At 42.1% G+C, this 22,550-nt stretch overlaps 1 protein-coding gene across 1 annotated transcript in view; it reads left to right on the plus strand.

The window, feature by feature from the left end:
• Positions 1–22,550, plus strand: part of ALG5 (ALG5 dolichyl-phosphate beta-glucosyltransferase) — a 225,935-nt gene that overhangs the window by 177,282 nt on the left and 26,103 nt on the right. Inside the window, exon 9 of the mRNA XM_085621724.1 lies at positions 6,670–6,755. Within this exon, the coding sequence (XP_085477850.1) occupies positions 6,670–6,755 (86 nt within the window). The remainder of the gene's footprint in view (positions 1–6,669; positions 6,756–22,550) is intronic.

Below are 22,550 nucleotides of genomic sequence, written 5' to 3' on the forward strand. Positions count from 1 at the left end.
CTTCTTTTGACTTAAAACTCGGTTGAGTCCTTGATATTTTCATCATAATCCAAGCAGTAAGTCCTTGCTGTTGTCCCAGCCCTTGTTTAGCTTTTTCTGTTTCCTTCCTTCATGACAGTAGTGTATGAAGAACCACTACTTTACTAAAAACATAAAGCCTGCTTACAGATGTGTTTAGATCAGATTATTTTCAAACAAATGGTTAAATCAGTATCTGCACAAAAGTGAAAAATTAGAGGGGTAACATTAGCCCTCAAAACGATCAGAGGAGGCCATTCCCTTAAGTACTATAGGTAACGGCTGAGGCTAAATAGTCCGGTATGCCCTTTTGGTCGTGACTCAAAGTGGAGCTAGTAGTGCTCCATAGGCTAGAGGCGTAGGGTGCCCGCACCTTACTGGGGTCTATGCTCGGGTGTCGGCTCCATTAAACCTGCCCCGTCCTGACGCCTGCCTGTAATGCAAGAGTGAGGCACAGTTGAAAATGGGAGGAAAACTTTTGTGCACAACATCACCTACTCGGTCCTTTCTGGTCCTGATGAAACGCCAGGGATCTTTCTGACCAATGAGACGTGAAACATGTTGACCTTATAGTTACCCAGGCACATTACGCTTTTGTTGGTAACCCTTAACCTGCAGGTTTTTTACTCTGCCAAGGGTACCTCTCCATTAACATTTATCTTGGTAACCCTTAGACAGTTTTAACTCATTGCATGCACTATATCACCCTTCACTTGGGACGCTATCCATGCACCCACATGCACCAAACTGCAGTTCTCTTACAAGATCTCCACTAAAGTGACCCTTCGGGGGACCCATAGGGCATTGCACCGCCGGCCCGACATGGAGCAACTGCCCAATGATGAAGCATGACATACTTCGGGGTGTGTGAGGGCAACAGGAGACCAGATTTGTCATTCCACTGAGTACCAGACCTAGCACCTTATCCTTTCCCTTCCTCTCTCTCTTTTCTTTCCCCTTCAGTGAGTGCTTGACGTCTGGCATCACTCACTCTGGAACAGTGCCCCCCCCATTTTGTTGACTTCACAATTTTTATTCCTATCATTTAGTTTTTAAGGTTTTACCTTCCTTTGGGCTGTTTGAGAAGACCTTCTAGTGTATTGCAAAAGTCGAACTGTAAAATAATCAGCAGTCTCCTAATTTGGGTGTAAACATACAATTTATTATGTATTTAAATAATAGAAAAAAGACATTATTTACAAGTTAGTAAAACAAATGGTCCCACGGCTCCATTTTCAGACAGCATTTGTCTGCACCTCCGTGTAAAAAGGCTATAGTGGGCTTGCAGGCATGTGAGCAAAGTCTGAATATTCATGGCAACTGCATAAACACTTTTATAGCCACAGGCCCGAGCTCCGTGGATGCGTCATATCTCATAAATACTGCCAATTATTTGGTCGCTGTCTGCTCCACTTGTATAGCTGTATTGTGCTGCTCTATGCTACCTTCCAAAGAAATGTAGGCAGAAGTGCAATGTTGATTAAAGGATATGCTATAATTGGAACCGGTTTTAGAAACATTTCTCCAGTTTCTAGTTATACTTTGTAGATGTATATGTTCCTTTTGCATTTTATTACGTTGTTCCTTTAGGTGTGTAGGGAATGTAAGCACAATGCTTCATATCTTGTGCTTGAAGACTTTTTGGGTTTTTCAATATGAAAATGCCTTTATAGATTTGCCTGATTTGAGCATGCCTATTTGCTTTGCCAGGAATGAAGAGGCTGTTTTGCTATCACAGTCCCAGGTCTAAATTAAAGAAAGATGTTTGGTTACTCTGCTTTTAAAATATTGAGATTTCAGGCTTCAAACCCAGCCACGCATGTGACTGGGTGGTAATCTGAAACTAAGAACCAAAAATATCTGGGACCCACATCAACTAGACCCTATTAACTCCAAAACAGAGGTTTTAGTAATCTGACACCCTCCTAAAGAACCCTGGGTAGGCAGAAGCAAACCTTTCTGTAACAGTGAAAATTAAAGTCAGTGTTGTGGTTTGACACTGTATGTGCCTTCACTAATCAAATCACAGCTATATGGAATAAACATGTCCTTGTGACTATCCTGTGAAAGACAGAGTTGCTTTCATATGAGATGCTATTCTAGAAAATCTGTGTGTGGAGGCAGTTTCTACGAGAACTCAAAGGAAAGTTGGTTGTAGTGAAAAGGAGTGCTGATAAATTTCTTCCTTTGTGATTTGCATTGTACGCTGGGATCCGTTCTTCAGCAAGAAAGTATAAAATTTGATTTAAATTGTCTAGCACTTTGAAGCTTTCCTTTGGTCCTGACTGTAATCTTTTTGTCTTTAAAGATGTGCTCTAGAAGGATTGCTCTCCTCCGCGGATGGGTTTTTGATCTCAGTGAGAGAATTTACAGTGACTGCAAGCATCCACTTTGTATTCTGATTTCAGCAGAGTGTTTAACAGCTTGTTGAGGTGGTAGCCGTTAAAAGCGTTCTTATATAAAACCTGGCATTGACATAGTTTATTTTAGTTATCTTTTTTATTTAAAGCTAATCAGATCGGAGGCATATGAGAACGGAACAAATATACAATCCTCTGATGTTCATACAAAGCATGGAAAAAACAGCAAAATAGATGAGAAAAATACAAAACCGTTAAGTACGGTACTTTCAGGAAACATTGATTAAAACACAAAAACAAATATACCAGTTTGTATCTGTTTCTCTAAAAGAGGATACTGGGGAATATCCCTTCTTCAGATGGAAGAGAATTGTATCTGGTCCTACACAATGTTTTAAAAGATGGGGCCAGCCCCAGATATCCCTCCACCCTAAACCCAAAGAGAAGAAGATCACAGAGATGGACTTGCAGAAGAGGTGCTGCAAAGGTAGACCTCGTACAATGAAATGTGGGATGACACTTTCTCTCTGACACATTTTTGAGAGTGACAATGGGTGTTTTCCAGGATTTAGTGTGCAGAATAGATACCTGGCGAGAGTACAGGAATTTTAAATCTTAGGCTGTAAGGTACAGGCAGTAGCCAATAACTCACTCATGGGTCGTAGGAAAATTTGGAGGATCTGAACAGAGTGACCTCTAGTCTAATAAGAGGCAACTCAACATCACTTTGTTGGAAATCAGAATGATGGGTTTAATGCTGATAAGGCTTCTCTCTTGGTGCATACACACTTCTCTCTTGGTGCATACACACAGGTGCTGCTGTTTATGGACCATAAACACTGCCATGCACTATATTGGCAAGTACCAGGAGTACATAATAATGTAATGCAGACCAGCACTAATACATTGGGCTATTCTGAGAGACATCAACTTTCATTCAGGTCAAGTGGTAACAGAGAGCATATTCATTGGGATTATGCCTACATGCTTTAAACAAATTCACAAGTACTGTCTTCCTTCATGTGTGGTCGTAAATATTTTTAAGATGTGTATGCATCCAGAGATGGATCTTTTATTCAACTCAAGTGCACAAAGTGGCTGGTGTTTTACAGCAGGGAATTTTAAAAGAGTGGTGTTCTTAGACATATGATGCTGGCCCCTTTGATATTCTGTCATGTGCTCCTTCCCAACCTTTCTGATGTTGTTGTTTGTCCCGCTCCATATTCGCGACATTTTACACAGCAGGCTTCTGTTGGCCCCTGTTAGACCTGGCTTGTCCAGCAGATTTATCCCCAAACGTTTTCCTTTTTGGCCATCTGTTTCTGACCTGTTTTTGTTGGTTTTATTACTCTGGGCACTTTACCACTGCTGATCAGTGCTAAAGTGCATATGCTGTCCCTGTAAATTGTTATTATGGATTGGTGATTCCATGATTGGCATATTTGATTTACTGGTGAGGTTCTAGTACAGTGCACTGTGTGTGCCCAGGGCCTGTAAATCAAATGCTGCTAGTGGGCCAGCAGCACGTATTGTGCCACCCACATGAGCAGCCTGTAAATGTAACTCAGACGTGCCACTGCAGCGTCTGTGCGCAGTTTGGTACTGCCATGTCGACCTGGTAAGTGCACCCACTTGCCAGGCCCTAACCTTCCCTTTGGTCCAGTGTTGGTGAAAGGTATGACATGCCCTGATTGTGTGTGGCATGTCCTGATAATGAAATACTGCCAATTTAGTTTTTCACTATTGAAAGGATATCTGTTGCATAGGATAGAATAGGAGTTTATTTATAACATCTTATAAGTATAACTTCCCATTGGGACAAGGTAGGAAGATGGAGTTTAGTATGGCTGAACCACTTTTAGAAAGTAGGCATTTTCTTGCTTAGCCATCCTGTAGGCCTCTGCTGGTTTGTGGATTGACTGTCTGACTTCTGAATGACCGGGGCTGGGGATGTGCATTTTCTAAGATGGTCACGGGGGGCGGGGTTTGATTTGTGTCCTGCCTCTCCTGAATGAGTTTGGGCTGGGATGAATAGACCAGGCTGCATTTAGAGCAGGGGGAGGAGGTTTCCTTGCACCAGAATAGGCATGGTATGCCTTACACAATGCTGTCTCCACCTCCTGCCGGGAATCTGCACAAGAGAGGACCGAACTTGCTTTTACTGAGCACAGGGCTTCTCTGCCACCAGAGAACAAAGAGAATTGCTGTATAAATATTGGGGACCAGAACTTTAGATTACTTCTGAACTAAGGACCCTATTAGGAAGTAGAACCGGGAAAGCTGGTGGGGGAAGTCTCAGGGATAGATAATACTTCAAAGATCACTTCTGGGAATCAAGAGGAACTTTTGCCAAGGAGAAGAGCTGGATAAACTGTGGGAGGAGTACTGCCTCTTTGCTTGTTGCTGTCTGGGGTTGGCCTGCAGTGGCTGTTTCTGTCAAGGAAAGGACAAGGACTTTGCTGTGTCCCCTGCTTGAAGAAGATCTCCAAGGGCTTGAAATAGAACTCGCCTCCTGTTCAGAAGTCTCAGGGACACACACACTTCACCAGCAGCTCCCCTGAACTTGCTGGGAGTTCTGACCTGCTAAGAAGTGCCCGCTGCGTCTTTGGACCTCTGGAAGCTGTTTGCCGCTGGGAGCTGGAAAAGTAACGCAACTTGGAAAAGCGCAATGCATCCACACTTGTTTCTGATGCATCGTCAAAGAAATCGACCCTGCCCGCGGCTAACGAAATCATTGCACGCTGCATCGAATGCAGCGATCTGCGAAGTCCGAGATAACTGCACCAATTCCAACGCAAGCCCTGCTGTGCGGCTGCAAGAACCAACGCATTGTGGGACCCCGGCTGGAGAGAACAACACAATGTCGTCTCCGCCACTGCATCAAGAACCGACGCATCCTCAATTCTCACGCATCGCATCTGTTTGCCACGCCAGCAAGAACACTGGGGTCGCAGTAAGAAACTGATGTATCACCTCCCCGCACTGTAAGGAACCAACGCATCACCACCCCTGCATGGCAGTAAGGCACCGACGCATCACCTCTCCTGAAGTAAGAAACAGATGCATCACCAGATGCAACAATTTTTGTTTGTGTGCCTTACGCATCCAAGGTAATGTGTGTGAAAGGTGTTGCATCTGCAATTTTCTTTGAATAGAATTATTGGTACCTTTTAAAAGTCATTTCTTTATTACTGTATTGTGGATTTTTGTCGTTTTGGTCTAGATAAAGATTCATTATTGTTCTAAACTGGTGTAGTGTCCATTTGTAGTGTTTTCACTGTATTACTGTATGTGTTCACAAATGCTTTACACACTGCCTCCGAGATGAGCCTGTCTGCTCATGCCAAGCTACCAAGGGGGGGGGGGGGGGGGGGGGGGGGGGGGTGACCAGGGGTATTTAAGAAGTGTATCCACCTTACTCTGACTAGGAAGAAGGGTCCCTACTTGGACAAAGGTGCAAACCGCTTCCAACTAGAGATCCCCATTTCTAACAACCCCAAACTGGCCTAGGATGGGTAAGGTGGGAAACGCTCTCCTATAGTTCAACAAGACACTCCTAATTTTCAGCAGGGTGGGTGGCCTCCAGACTATCGATGTTCATATCACTCTGTTTCAAACTAGGGTGGTCTATTACATTCGAACTTCAGTGGCCTGAAGTTGCATGCTTGGTTTCTGAAAGGCTGAGTATTCCTTGTAAGCTGTACAAAGAATATGTGCATGTTATGGTGAGTTGTTGTAGAAAGATTATGGGGTACTTTTGTACTAGTGGATAATTAACTTAGTGACAGAAGTGAAGGCTGACAAGCACTACCCTCTAGTGAATATTAAGCATGAATCTGGTCATTACTGTCTATGTATATTGCTTATGAAAATTAACTTGTCTTGTAGAAAATCTCTCTATATACTGTTGCATAACTTCCATACAAAACAACTCTTGTATCAAAAGCAATAAATTAAACATTGCGTATTGAATGTAAATAATAAAATTATGTTTTCAGTAATTAATGTTGCATTCATTATGTTGAAGTGCAACAAATTTACAGTGGCTGATAATTTTTGTACTTATTTGAATCGCTGCTTGAAAATTTCTGAACCATTCAGCAGTACCATTAATTGACCTTTCTCATCCGCCTGACTTTCATGGCATCAGAGAAATCATGTCATCACTGTGCCATGGGCTACTTGTATTGCATCAGGTTAGAGTATTAGGTGTAACAGCATTGGCTTTTCTTCAGGAAGCAAAATATCTGCAGTACAATATGTTGTTTCTTTCTCCCGTGTTCTATTTTAGGGCTTTTGATGTGGAACTTCTGTATATAGCCCAGTGCTTAAAAATACCAATAGTGGAAGTTGCTGTAAACTGGACAGAAATAGAAGGTAAGTGGAACCTATAAATAGATGAAGATTAATAAAATATTTAAAGCTATAGAATTTACAAAACATAACCTGCATAGAATTAAGGTTTTTTTCCCCAATGAAAAAGATGTCTTTTAGGAATGTGGACAGAATCTGAGGTATAATTGATTCAACTGCTATTTCTTTCTTTTTAAATGTACTATTAAGTTCCCGGAAGACTTTTCCAAATTGCACTAAAAACATGATTGTATGCAGAGCCATAAAGATCCTGTTACCTTCCTTCTCCACCTATGTGTCGCTTGTCATTTTTATTACTTTTTTCTGAGGTTCCACTGAGGAAGTAGTCCATTATTTTGAGGTCGAGCATTCAAGACCTCTTCTATATACTTTAGTATATACTTATTATATACTTATATGTGTATGTACTTTGTGGGCTCTGGAGATCTAGGACTTGTCTGCTTCAGGTTAGGGACTTTTTTTCTGTTCAACTGCCTCTATTTAACTGTCTTGATAGAAAACGACCAGCAGAGGTCAGTAAAATACCAGAATCACTTTACCATTCTCTATATTCCAGTCCATGGAAATGGTCTTCCACGAGCACCCGTAGAATATAATATTTTTTTCAAATCTTGTATTTTCAGTGATATGACCACCGAAGGCCCCAATTTTATATTAAAACAGAGCTTTGGACTATACCATTTCCCGCTGAAAGGCAATATTTCTCTCCATGTTTTCCCATACCTGGTGTGTCACACAGTTTGGTGCTTACTTTCCCTCCATGTTAAAGAACAGTAGATGTTTCAGCACCCAGGCTAATGTGCTGCATAGCAAAATACATATAAGGTCCCAAAGGCGAGACCGATTGCATTGCAAATGCTTGTTTTACTAACCAAAGGGTATCTTTAACTCCATCTTGCCCACATGAAATATCTATGGTTAACTTATTAGCTCACCTATAACTTCCAGTTCCTGCTCCACACTATTCCCTGATATAGCTGCTGGTTAATTTTGTCAAAGAACCGGATAGGAAATGGATATTAATTGATGGTAATAGTATGGCATGCCTATGCAAGAGTGCTGAATTATTCCTCTTTTTAGAGACTCATAACTGTATTTAAATGTACTTGTATAGCTGGTTGGCAAAGTTGTGCACATAGTGACAAGTGCAGCATAGTCATTTGTAGGAAACGAGAAACAATGCTCTTAATTTAGACAGGCACAATAATTGTGGGTCATTGAATTGACCTGGATTGGTAAAAAAACTGAAACAGCCTTTAAAATGGCTGCAACAGAATTAGAAAAGTAGCAGTGATTATAGATTATAATCTAAACAAAGGCACTGTTGTGTCCACTCCGATGTGTGAAGTTCAGACTCTCCTTGAATTTAGAGGTGACTTTCTTCTTTAGATCCACACCTCTAAAAATGTACCCACTGCTCTCACTTGAACTATCTAATCAAGGAGTAATATGGATAAAGTTGGTTGGGAAGTGGATGAGTGATACAGTGGCAAATTACATTCTGAAGAAAACAATGTAACAGAGGTGGGCTCCATAAGAATGAGTTCGGTTTACAGGTAAGTGCATTTTTAAAGGTATATCTGTTTTGTCTATTTCATTACAAATTACATTTTAGCGATTCAAAGCATAAAAACAATGTAATTCTTTTATAAGTTAAATACTGTAACTTCTGTTTTTGATGCTCAGAAGAAATGGAGTGTGACCGTTCAGTTGTCTTTGCTGAAGTGTGAGGGATCATTCCATATTCTGAGCCATGAATTGGTCACCCTCTTTCCTGTTGTTTTGCTATATGTTGGGCTAGCCAACTTGAGTGTAATATCTGAAGTATATCTTTGAAGTATGCTCCGGTCAGCTATAGATTTCCCAAGATTTTGAAATAGAGCTGCATGTCATTGCACGTATTTGGAACCTCCTGAGCTCGGCGAAGGCAGCTGTCTTATATAGATCATAATTAAATTACATTCCTACTAGACCAAGTAAAAGATAATTTCGAATTACCAGATAAGCACATGTAATTTTGCTCCTGGGTTTTTATGTATTTTATTTAGATTTCCAGAGAGCAACACAGTGATAGCAATAAAATCAGTATCAATGTATAGGTGTCAACAGGGAAGGGAGAGAAAGCTATGTAAGGTTCGCAAAGTAGAGGTGAAACATCAATAGAGGCCAAAAATAACGTTAAGTAAAAGCTATACGAACAGGCAATGTCAATAAACGGGAGGGCAGAGTCCAGGCTGAGTAAGATAAGAACCGGGAGGTCGTCGGTGCCAGTAGTCTTAGAGTGTGGTTGAGGGAAGATGGGTATCCTGGAATCTATGGAAGGAATTTGTTCATAAGGAGGTCTTTGACTTCATTCTTGAAGGAATTGGTTGAGAGATTCATTCTGACTTCAGGAAGCAGGATGTTCCAAATTCTTTGGGCCATCCCAGAAAAGGATTGGTTGTAAGTTTTCTTCTTGAGGAATCTCTGTGGTTTCAAAATAAGGGTGTTGGAGCTTCTGGAGGATCTGGTGCCACCAGATAGTGAGAGCTTTAGAGCAAGATTTCTGGGTGTATTGAAGTGAAGGGCTTTATGTGTCATGCAGGCAATTTGTAACTGAATTCTTGCTTCGTATGGCAGCCAGTTGAGGGATTTCTAATCAGGAGTGATGTGGTTGTTTCTTTTTGATCCGGTGATGAGTCTTGCAACAGCTTTGAGCGAGGCCTTTAGTGGTGCCAGTTTGGATCTGGGAAAACCAGAGAGGGTAGCACTTCCATAGTCCAGCCTGAGAATCACTAAGGCTTGCACTGCATGCTTGAAATCGTTGGGGGGAGGAAGGGTTTGAGTTTTCTTAGAGTGTACATTTGGTGATTCGCTCCTTTGGTGGTGGCACTGATGTGCTTCTGCTTGTTGAGGTTCTTGTTGAAAATTAGTCCTAATGATCTCGCGAAGTCAATGATCTGAGCAGTGCAGTTGAGGGCTTTAAGGGGTTTCAACTAGTTTTCAATGTCAAGTGACTTGTATGAAGATGGAAGATCCATAACACTACAAAATAGAACTCCATTGGGTACAATTACCCCATTCCTGCAACAGGAAGATGTGAAAAATACACTTCTTTTTAATTGGAATCATATATCGCATAAAAATCAGGAAGATAAAAGAAGCTGCTAGATTTCCAGCTCTTCAGCTTGATAACAAACCAAAGTCACCTTTTGGGGGATTTGTGCTGGACATAGGTTGAGAACATATAGGACATGTCTGTAGTAAAGAGAACAAAGGCAAACTGGGTGGGAGGATGAAACATCCGATCGTGGTCCACAGTTATCCCACAGAATTGTTATTGATGCAATGGGCACAAAATCATTAGCTAAGGGTTGAGGGAGGGTTAGACTTTATATTGTTTATATATTATGTTGTTTTACATACCTCCAGGTTCTTTGGTTGGCATTAACAAGAGGCTACACTGCACTGCCTTGTTTGAGGGTAGGTGTGGCTGCTTATTGCTAGGGTTTGGTTTCCGAGTTTGTCTGTTCACTGATGTGTGAAGAGTGTGGCAGGTGTAACTGGAAATCTGGGGTTTTGTGAGCATGTTTGGAAATTTATTGATTAATGTAAAGTGCTGATAGTGATAAATTCATGCTTTTTAACAGTGGTTAGAAAAAAATATTTTAACAGGAAGGGGCTGTTACTCCCCTAACGAAAGATGGGAGTGCTTACATTCCTTGTGACCCAAGGAGCAAACACTTGTGTTTAGGGGTAGGATTTCCTTAGGGCTGGTGTTCAAAAATCAGATTGAAGAAAAATCTGCAGCAGTTCCATAGTCCACATTGTCTAGATCAGTCAGGATGACACTGATGAACATCGGTTTACAGGAAACTTCCTCAGATACCAGGTAGAACTCACACCCCCATCTCCCACCGACCCCTCAACGAAAGAATTGGCCTCTATCGTAGTGGTCATTTTATGTGTTGCAGAAGTCATGGATCTTCAGTTACCTTCTGTAGAAGTAAAAACAAACATGCTCACAGAAGTCTTGCAGCCTGGGCGGACTTCCTCCGAACCATTCTTACAGTTGGATGAATAATTGACAGACACAATAATGGGTACTTGGGCAAAACCGTGTTCTTGCCGTCCAGTAAATACGCAAGTGGCCAGAAGGCATAAACTTGCTCTAGGAGACCCAACCTTCTTGACCTAACATCCTATGCCGGAAAGCATGGTGGTTCAAGCATCCACCAGTGGACTTAACCCAAATTCATTGCAGATAGAGAGTCAAAACATGCAGCGGCTTGTGGGAAACAAATATTATCCTCCACCCTCCTAGCTTTAAGACTAGTCAATGCAGTTTACTCATTGGATGATGGTCGCAACATTGTAGGACATGGTTAGTGAGATCTTGCCAGCTGTCCTAGATTAATCTAGATCTACCTGCAATAAATTAACCAGCATTCACAGGATGCGGCAAAGAAAGTCAGTTGATCAGGACTGGACACTATCAACTGTTTGGGCAGGGCAGTAGCCTTATGCTTCGATGCCATGCTTGGATGAGATCGTAAGGTTTTCAGCTGACGTCTTGGCGTCTCTGAACATGCCACTTGACTGGACTTTGTCAGGCAAAAAGACAGACTCTGCTCTACAGGCGTTTAAAGAAATTAGGGCAACAGCACTCTATTTCGACCTTTCTGCACCTGTACGGCAGTATACTCAACAGTTCTCCCCCTTTCAAGACTGTGGCAGATGTTCATTACAGACAAGTCATTTTGAGGCCAACGTCGGGGATCAGACCAACAGCTGCCATGTCCTCTGGGGTCAGTGCACTGCCCACTCCCATGCCTCTGCCCCCGCCACAGCTGCAAAACTGATCTAACTTGGCCACCTTGGCACATGGCCACCCTGCCAAGGATGGTAGAGCATCACATCTGATGAATGAGTGCTCCAGATTGTCCAAAGAGGATATGCCTTACTATTCCTGGCTGATATGCCAGTACATACCATCTTTTGAAGAAGTATCCACCAGAAAGAGTATTACGAAAGGTAAGTTACTGGTTCTTCTTGGACTTGAAGCCTGGATACAAGATTGGAATTATGGAGGTTAGTGAGTAATATTAGTAATAGGAATAAAAGGAGTAGTGTTTATCATTTCCTTAATGGTAGTGAACAACCTGCCATCAGAAATGAGAATAGTGAGCAATTACAGTGCCCAATATTTTTCTAGCAAAGTTATTTCATCCATGAACTCCATTAATTGAAGACTCCTAAGCAGTTGCTGCGATTGTGTGATTTATTTAGGGCAGTGGAAAAAATGTAAGGGATTTTGTAGTCTGTATGGATTTAGTAGATGCTCTCATTTGAGTAATTGCTGGCGGAAAGTTTAGCTACCTCTATTTAGTCACGTTTCAGGTGAAGGCAGCACTTATATATAATCACAGAGGCCAATTGAAAGAAAAATTAGCTAGAGAGAGCACATTAAGTTCAGTATTTACTATAACATTATGATGAAATGTCCAAGAGAGAGAAATTTAGAAGAGGGCTTTGCTTATCCAGGAGAGCCCATGCAGTCTTATCTTCCTTGTCAAATTTGAACCATGGGTTAGGAAGTCACGGTGTTGTGTGCTAATGAACGTGTATGCAAGACATGCCTATTGGAGGACAAAGTAATCCTTCAGTGTTTGACTCATGCTTAGACTGGTGAGAAAATGGGTGGGTGGCCATATTCGGGGTAAATGTCTTGTTGAAAAAAACAAGCAGAAACTACTTTTTGGTAGAAAAGCAAGTTTAGGCAAATATATCATTGCATTCCCAGTAGGGTGGACCTCCGTGCTGAAATTCAAAAAGAACGTATAGGAAACCTTGTAGAGGTCTGTAAAGAGCGCATTGATAAACCTGGTAGTCCTTCCTTTGTTTAGTTTTTGCTCAGACACTCTTTGTTTAGTTTTTGCTCAGACACTTATTGTTTCGGTCGGTGGTCAGGTTGGGGAGGGAAGGGTTGACTGGGGATATACAGCGCATCATAATGCACAATTAAGGTAACTCCTAAAATGTTATTACGTAAGAAACCATTCTGAGGGTGACAGCCATACTTAGGGTGTTGGTCTTAGTAGGAAATTCAAAGGTAGATATATATATATATATATATATATATATATATATATATATATATCGAGCACGATCCAGCATTAATCCGTTGAAAGTCTTTTTTCAATTTCGAGTGCTTTATTCCATACTTTCAGCCAGATATATATATCAATGTGAAGTAAAATAGGTGTTTCGTCAGGTTAAATGTGAGTACATAAATGGTTACTGAAAATCATGAACTGCTCTGTGGGTGAGCTGGTCCCAGGCTTATGCAGTATGCCGATTTTCTTTTTTTTATTTTTTTTAAGGATTGTAAAGTGAGATTGTCAATGGAAATGTATGTAGTGGCTGTAAAAGTCTGTTTGTCAGAGGTTTGCATCTCCTTGAAGAGCAGTTAGTATAAAAGTGAATGGTAATTGGCGTTATTACAGTGTAAAGTCTTGACAAGCAAGCACTAAGGGATTAATTGGGGCGTCACTTGCACATAACTGTTTGGATGAAGTGAAAACAGATTTGGCTCTAAAGAGACTGTATAGTCGATGGAATCAGGGCAGATGACTCCTTAATATGTGAAAGAATTCTCAATAACAGGCTTTCATTACAGGATGTTTAACCATACTACCACAAGCAAATGAGACCGAGGCTACAAAAGGAAGAAATATTAAACCTAATGGTGCAAAGAAGTTACCAGATGGCATTAATAAATTGGTAACTTCAGTTGATACATAGCCTTTAGTGTAGCTCCACTTTATTATTGAGTCCAGATATAACTGACTCAGTCTTGAGGATCCAAAGATAGTCTCTTCTTCATAGCAATAGCTCATGGGGGTCTACTTCTTGGCGTAGTCTTGGAATAGGCCGATCTCGAAGAAAATTAAGATTCTCTTACGTTGATATTTTTTGAAGTGTTCAATGAGTGGTACTTTAGATTGTTCTTTTGAATGTTCGGAAAGTGCTCCTGTATTTTCTTGTACTTTCTACATAAGGTTTTCTACATGGACTTAGGATGATTTAGATAACATGTGTTGTATTAAACCAAATACGTTTAATTACACAAAATTTGGCAGAAAGCTACCTTTTGTTACGAAGATTGTGCTTTTTTACTATTTGGTGTAAATCCGTTCAGTAGTTGGGGAGAAATTTAAGAGAAAAAAGATGTCTGGTCACGGTTATTTCGCAGCCAATTCTCAACATCTGCATGCCCAGAGAAACGCTGTGAGAGGCTGGCCCCAACCTGAAGAGAAAGTTGTGGCCACCATTTTATGTATCAGGTCGGCCCTTCATCTTGAAGATAAAAATGAAAACCGGTATAATGGGTCAGGTTAGTGGAACCCTGACCCCAAGGGTGCAATAAAGGGGTCTCTGAGGGACTCCTGATGGGTAAAATATATCGAAATAAGGTGGTGTTCGATAAATTCGTGAATTTCGGCCGAAATTCACAGATTAAACGTGAAAAACCCACGGATATTTTAAAAAAGTAGATTTAAATATTAAACCACTCGCCCACAATTTCACTTAGACACTCACACACACACACACACACGCACCCAGTGACAGACCCATTCAGAGACTTACGCACCCAGTTACAAGTAGTGTGATGCCTGTGGGGAGGGTTAAGAGGGGGTGGGGTATGGTCGAAGGCCGCCTGGGGTTAGGTGTATGGGGGGTTGGCTGGAGGGCCGGACCCTGCAGACAGTCCCCCTGCTCTTTTCAAGAAACTGTAGAAGTTCACTGGAAAAACACAAAGGTTACAGAGACATTCTAATCCGGTTCTGAATTTACAAGTACAGAACCATGGAAATTCACCTGTTATAGTTCGATATTTCAAGTAAATATAACTCACCCCAATATAACTCACCCCAGATATTACAACACCATGACATCTTTCATAACATCAGTGATAATAACACTGTAACAACATTATCAATGACTAAAACTGTGCATGGTGAGATTGCAAGCTATAGTTACCTTAGGGCATGAGTTACAGTTACTTGAAATTACTTTAACTATAACAGGTGAATTTCTATGGCTTGTATCTATAAACTCAGAACCTAACTATATAGTCCCTGTAACCTTTGGTTACACATATATGTACATATATATACATGTATCCGCAAATTGCCCTGAAGCATTGGGAGATAACACGACCATGCTCCGCCCTCCGGCTATACCATGCAACCTGCTTGTTACCTCCGTGTTGTATTTATCAGTGCTGACGCGTTTCAGGGCTCACACCCCTTCTTCTTGGGCAAACAAAAATCACGCCTGAGACCTACATCGATCGTTCGCCAACTTTATTAAGTGCCATCCCCGCCTCCCGTGGGCGTGTTTTCGTTGCACTATCCCTCTGTGCATTGTGGGGGAAGGAGTTCATGATGCAAGTATAATCCCCTTTAAGTAAGTTCTGGCGTGGTTTTCCAATTCGTTTACAATTATTATTCCTCTAAATGAGTCACGACAAAGTACAGGCAGGCTTAATCCGCATATGGAACATGGTGCTCAATGTCCTGAATAGTTCGAACAATAGCCTCAGATAGCTGGTGATTGGCATCTTCTCCAGCTAACGATGGTTCTCCTCCCCACGGCTGGGCAGCCGTGTGTAAATAGACATCTGCAAATTGCCCCGAAGCATTGGGAGAGAACACGATCATGCTCCGCCCTCCGGCTATACCATATATATATATATATATATATATGTGTGTGTGTGTGTGTGTGTGTGTGTGTGTGTGTGTGTGTGTGTGTGTGTGTGTGTGTGTGTGTGTGTGTGTGTGTGTGTGTGTGTGTGTGTGTGTGTGTGTGTGTGTGTGTGTGTGTGTGTGTGTGTGTGTGTGTGTGTGTGTGTGTGTGTGTGTGTGTGTGTGTGTGTGTGTGTGTGTGTGTGTGTGTGTGTGTGTGTGTGTGTGTGTGTGTGTGTGTGTGTGTGTGTGTGTGTGTGTGTGTGTGTGTGTGTGTGTGTGTGTGTGTGTTACTATCCTTGTGGGGACTTGAGTATGATAACACACTCACGCTGTGGGGACTTGATTGCACTGTGGGGACCTGAACCCAAGTCCCCACAAGGTAAAGTCTTCTAAATGATTGGAAATGACTTCAGAAGCATCTGTGCCAATTTTTACAACTTTTTAAAAAACTGCCTTGTGGGGACCTGTGTTTCACCAAGTGTGTTTATTTTTTTGCTCGCTCTGCCCCTGTAGACTGGAGGTGGTACTGCAGCCTTAAACACACTTAGCATATTAAACACACTTCAGCAATTGGATTACATCTAGCAACAAAGAGGATAGTGATTTTGAAGAAGCATACCAATTAGAAAACATAATACATGAATACAATGGCCTTGTTAAATGTATATAACCTTTTTTCCTTTTTTTAGAAACAAATGAATTTACTGATGTTTCACTTTTATTTTTTGGGTGGATATTTTCTTTGAAAAGCATAGACATGCACCATTAATAGAATCCTATTTTTTTTTACATTTCAAACACCCTCTTTAGCCACTGACTCTTGCATTGACAGTCAATACAGTTTGCCTGGTTGCTGCACTGCATTATATAAAATGCGTAAATCTGTCCTAAACTTACTGTTTAGCACACAATGTGAGCAGCCTCCTCTATCCATGCGCACAGAGCATTCCATCTCTCACTGTGCATCATATGATAAATGCAGCTCCCTCCATACATGTGCCTACCGCTTCCCATCAATTACTGTGCAGCACACAATGTGAGCAGCCTCCAGATTCGATGTGCACAGAGCATTTTATCTGTGGAACTGCAGGAATTTATATGTGCAATCTCCTCCATGCCTGTGCCCACTGTTTTCCATCACGCAGTCTACAGTAAAGGATGTCAGCAGGCTTGTTCATCTACACACACACTACATTCCATCAGTCACTGCGCAGCACATAGTGTGTGAAGCCTCCGCCATGTACACACTAAATTCCATCACGGAGTACCAGACTGCGTGAGTGGCCACCGCCATCCATGTGCACACTGCCTTCCATCATTTACTGTTCAACGCACAATATGTGCAGCCGCATTATCCATGTGCACACTATCTCCCATCATTTACTGTGAAGCACAAAATATGTGTATCCTCTCCCTATCCATGTGCAGACCACTTTCGATTAAACACTCTTCGGCACACAATATTTGAAGCATCCTTTGTCCATGCGCCCACTGCATTCCATAACTCACTGTGCTGTACACAATTTGTGCAGTCTATGCCATCCATGCGCATGCCACTTTCCATCTCTTACTCTGCAGCACCCAATGTGTGCAGCCTCTGCCATCCAAGTGTCCACTACAGGCCATCAATCACTCTGCAACACACAATGTGTGCAGCCTCCTCCATCTGCTAGGGTTTGAGCCTCATGGCCTGCCCCTGTTTTTTCCACCTAACCGACAAGACCTCTCTCTGAGAGCCTGACCGGTGTAGAGCAGCTTTTCCTACTCTTGTAGGTGATCGGCTGTGTATGTAAAGGAAGAAGTGTGGCGCAGTGGCTAGGGTGCCTCACTCTGGACCAAAGGGTTCACAGTTCGATCCCCAGCAGCAGGTTAGCTCAGCACCGTGTGACTCTGGGCAATAGCTTGCTTAATCTTCCCGACGACCCCCAGCGCCAGAACACCTTTCCGGAGGAAGCTGTGCACTTTAAAAATGCTGGTATTTATTTATGCTGCTGCTCTGACAGTTTCTAAGGTGATGCACTACCCCCAACCTTCATTGCAGCTGAGCTGTGGAATACACATAGAATGTGTATAGGCACACCGGGACCAGCAGCTAACTCCTGTGCATAGTACATCTCTCTATTATAACATAACATGGTGCTTCGTGAATGCATGGAACAACTTCCTGCCCAAAGGATGAGATATTATCAGCATTTATTGCACTTAAATGTGAAAGCGTCCTTATGCTGATGCATAATCTAAAATCTACATCTGATCGAAGTCAGATGCTGCTACTAATGCGCCGCTTTGCCAAATTCTTGTGGGGTTGTACCTGCAGCGCCCCATTCTAGGCACCTGTAGCAGGCCTGTAAAGAGTACTGGAAACAGACCCAACTTACTAGCCCTCAAAAACCACTGAAGACACACCTGTTTTGCCAGCATCTCGAATTCAAAACAAAATCTGCTCTCACTGTCAGGGTAAAAAAGTTATGTACGATATTGCCTTGAAGCGCAATTTCCAAAACATTGGCATTTTAGGGTGGGTAATTATACAATTTTGTGCTCCTCTACAATTAAAAGTCCACAGGGTCAACCATTCACCCTAGCTGTGTTAAAATTCAGTTTTAGAGTAAAAGTAACTTCTGCACGCTACTTATAATACAAGTTTGTAAAGGCCAGTTTCCACAGGAATAAGGTCATCAATGTTAGCAGATAAAGGAAGTTACGTGATTTTCTCCAGATACACATGATTTTTTTAAACTACATAAAACAGGAATATAATTTTAAAGTACCAGCACAAAAACGTACTTCAACAAAAAAATGTTGCTTGAGAAACCTGATTCTTTCCTTGCAACTGAGCACACACCCAAAGTAGCTGTTTAGGACAGGCGGCAAGAGAGGTGCTAATCACGCATAAGAAAAGCGTCATTATCATGACAAGAGACGGTATGCAGAAACCGGCTGGAGACAGCCAAGACTTCCAGACTGGGGGATGGGACTGGCTGGAACAGAAAGCACGTCTGGAAAGTTAAAAGACAGAAGCTTGTATTTGGGTGTGACCGACTTGTGACTCTAAAAGCAAAAAGATTGGAACACATACACCTGAACGGAGGCACTCCTTCGTCAAAGCTTCCAGTTCAGAGCTGTTTTTTGCTAGCCACAATTCCAAATCCTTATGATTGCTCCCAATTAAAGGAATACATTGTTTGCAGAGATGTTTTCACGCAGGATTGTTAAAGATATTCACTTTATTTTTTGTTGGTTAAACGGGTAATTCTGTGCGTCTTTTCGAATAACCTGCTGGCAGCTGATTTAGTTGCTGCTTCTCTATATTAAATCCCAGGAAATATGAGTGTACTAAGCCAACTCCTCTTCCTTTCCCTTCATGCTTAGGAAGTGCAGGGTTTTCTTAAACAAAATGCAAAACGCACAGCATTTTGGTGGCACAAGTGCATTGCAATAGATTTTCTTCCTTGCTAGGAAAAATGTTGAATCGTCGGAAAGGAGCTAGGAGGAAAATGTGACACTACAACAAAAATGGGAAATTAATTAATTTATCTTTTTATTCTGACACCTGTAGAATTGCATTTAATAGAGGGAAACAAAAATGCATGCGCCATGGTGGCAAGAAATGTAAGAGGGCAGGCAAAACAAACTCTCATTTATATTGTACAAGTTAGCGTCTGCTAAAATACAGAGACCAAGCACAAAGCAGACAATTCAAAAGATGTTTGACAAACAGGAAAACTAAGGGAACACCATTTCCAGAGGACAGATGTAAAATTTCAGTCTGCAAAAAACGCGATTGCTGTAAAAAGGAGATCTGGACTTACAACGGTAAAGAAGGGACAATTAAGACACGTCTAGATTGAGTAGGACATGAGATCAACAGAGTAAAGCACATACATTGGGAATTTCATGGAAAAAAGAGAAAACACGGAAGATGCATGATGGAGAGCAGGAATTGCTGTTGACACATGGGAACATGCATATAGATCAAGAAGTCCTGTTGTAACAGGAAGGTCCCTTGCATGATTTGCGAGCATGCATACCTGCCCTGCTGACCTTTTTTCTGCCTCAGTGCACACATCATTTAAGTGCATACACTGAGGACCCCTTCTAGTTAGTGACATTACAACCCATAGTGGGTGTCTGTGGTTTGAAGGAGCGCACCAAGCATGCCCTCTTTAGTGGGCACCCAGAGTGCCCTCCTTAATAAATGTTATCATTTCAGACTGGCAGTGGTGGCAGTGTGTAAGTGGAACAGGCTGATATGGCAGGGCTTGTACCTGTGCCTGTAGATGGGGGGAAAGTCTAATGACCTTGATGTGAAAAGTCATTGTTCCAGGACTTCTTGCTGACAAGTAGAAGCATTACTTCACAGTCATGCAGGAATCCCCGAAGACCAGGGCTTGTGTCCCTTACAACCAGCTTTTTAGCTAAGTGAGGTGATTACATCTGAGATCTGCTACTGACAAAACTGATGGCCTGCCATGAATGAGGAGTCAGCCTGCAGGCTAAGAGAGGGTCATTGGAGGTGTCCCTGCCATAGGGGTCTGCCCAAAGCAGAGTCCAGCTGTAGCCCCGATGGAGGAACTACCTGAAGGAAGTAGGCTGAAAAAGTCTACCAGCAGTGATTGCACTGCAGAGTGTTTGGGAGAAGTAGAGCTGCAGGACCCCAGGGTCAGCCCTGGATCCATGTCTACGAATTGGCATCCTAGGTCGCCATCACTTGGCATTAAGATGATCCTCGGCCCCCCGTTGGCCTAGAAGGTAATTGTGAGGCTGCTGGTGGAAACAGCAAGAGGCCTAGGGACTATGATTTGCCCATCACTGGTTGTAAGTCCCATCTAATTACTGATGGGTGCTGTGCTGGGCAACACTTACCACATCCCGCAGCTGCATTAAGGCACTGAACTGTGCTTGGTGCCTTGATGATTACAAGTGTGTCTGTCACATATGACAATGCTTAATGTGTGTCCTGGGGGTACTAGAGTCATTATTGTAGAATCTATTTTGTTCTTACAATGAACTAGTGTTACACATCAACTAACCGGCACACCTGCGACCATCTGCACTCGCCAAAATGACTTAAGGCGGAGGTGGGGCTGAGTGGCAGGGCATGACAGATGCTTCATATAGCATTCGCTTATCACTCAAATTGCTGCACAAGTTGAACATAATGTGGTGCTGTGTGAACAAGGACTGGGGATTAAACATTGCCTGTGACATATTTTAAAGGACCAGCAGAGGGATGTGAGAGAGAATCACCTCAATGCCCACTGAGAAACCGCTCACTGCATCACAAGTGTGCCTTAACTTGGCTAGATTTCCCGGAGTAGTATTGCTCTTGTAGACATGAGTGGGATTATATGCTGTTAGTGACTAGGCTTGCATTTCATATGTTTTATTTCAATGGTATCAAGTAGCAGTGTAATATGTTTTTGCTTTATAAATGTAAGTGTTGACTGGACAGACCATTATTAACGGGTATTGTGTGCACTGTTGAATTCAGAGTCTCTAACTTTGCATCACCTCCCTCAGTAAGCTTTCAACTGTTTAGCTCACTTCCCTGTTGGTTGACAGTGGGTTAATTAACAAGGTAAGGAAGGGTCTAGAGCAGCAAGGTTAGCGGCAAGCTAGATTGGCGAGCTGACAGATATAAGGGGTTCTCTTTGATGGTTCCAAATTTAAGGCACAGAAAAACCCACAAGAGAAAAGACTCGAACCAAAACGAGGACCAGAATAGTTCCGAGGACTTTATACAAAGACAGAAGCCTGACGGGAATGGGTTTCTACTGAGAAAAACATAGAAAAAAGAGTGAAGCACAAATGTCTTCAAGAGGAGTAATACATATGTGATAAAGTATCCCTGATGTACAATATCAAGATATGGAAGTCACAGAGAGGTTCCATTTCCCTATACAGGAACGAGACCAATGAGGCTCACAAGGCTTTATTTGCAGGACATTTTTGCATCAAAAAGGCACAGCACAGGTTAATTTTCCCATTTTACGTAGTCTGCGATTAGCCATGGGTTCCCTGGTACTTAAATTGGAGGAAACTTTTACAATGCTTTTGTGTAAATGGCCACATTTTGAACAGTTTCCTGAACCTTAGTAGGCTTGTTACCGTTCTCAAGGTTAGCTGGCGTGACTTCCACTTAAATGCTTCTTGCCTCATTGACAACTCTTTTCAATTTTGGGTATTTGAAGGAGGCAAGCAGATGACGATCATAAAGTTCTAACTGGAGAGTACCAAGAATAATGCAGCCTGGCAAATCCTGGTCCTTGTCTATGAAGTACTTTAAATTGAATGCAGAAGCTTTGGAAATGTACTTTTCTTTATCCAAAGGCAATGCAGGTATTGAAAATGGTTAGAAATATGAGCAAACTTTGGAAGCTCAAATATAAAATGGGCTACGCAAATGTGCACAAGCTGGAGTCTTTGTGCTACGTCGGAGGGTAACCCTAAATGGAGAGCATTACCATAATCTATGAAGACCTATATAAAGGTTTGAATAATTGCACTATCCAGATTCTCGGGAAGATATGGCAGAAATTTCCTCAAAGCTTTCAGTGATTGAAAACAGAAAGAGGTGCCCTTTTATAATGAGGAAGAAAAGAAAGTTCTTTGGAAATAGCACTCCAAAGCTTCCAACAACTAGTGAATGACTTGTGATACTCCACTCACTAGAGGTTTTGTGAATGGATGCGATGTGAGGCATAACTATCTGTGAGAAATTAATGGACACAATCAAGGGCACATCCCATCACACCTGCACCTGCTACCCAAGATGGAGTTCCTGACTGTAGAAAATGTGGCGGACGGATCAAGCAATGTGAGAGCTGCAGTCCCTTCCTGGTCCGAACCCATTCATAGCTCATTATATATAGCCAACTAAGCAACTTCTGTCCTATAATGCTCTCCAACCCCAGCTTGGTTGGGGTTAAATAGATATTGTTTTTAAATAATTTCCGATAGTGGCATATCAAAAACCTTCTTTGCAACCTTAGGGCAGACTGGCAGCAAAGAGATACCATGATAATTGCCAGGAATAGCAGAAACAGTAGAATGAACTGGTTCA

Source organism: Triturus cristatus, chromosome 8 (genome assembly GCF_964204655.1).
Source record: "Triturus cristatus chromosome 8, aTriCri1.1, whole genome shotgun sequence".
NCBI classification, from domain to species: domain Eukaryota; kingdom Metazoa; phylum Chordata; class Amphibia; order Caudata; family Salamandridae; genus Triturus; species Triturus cristatus.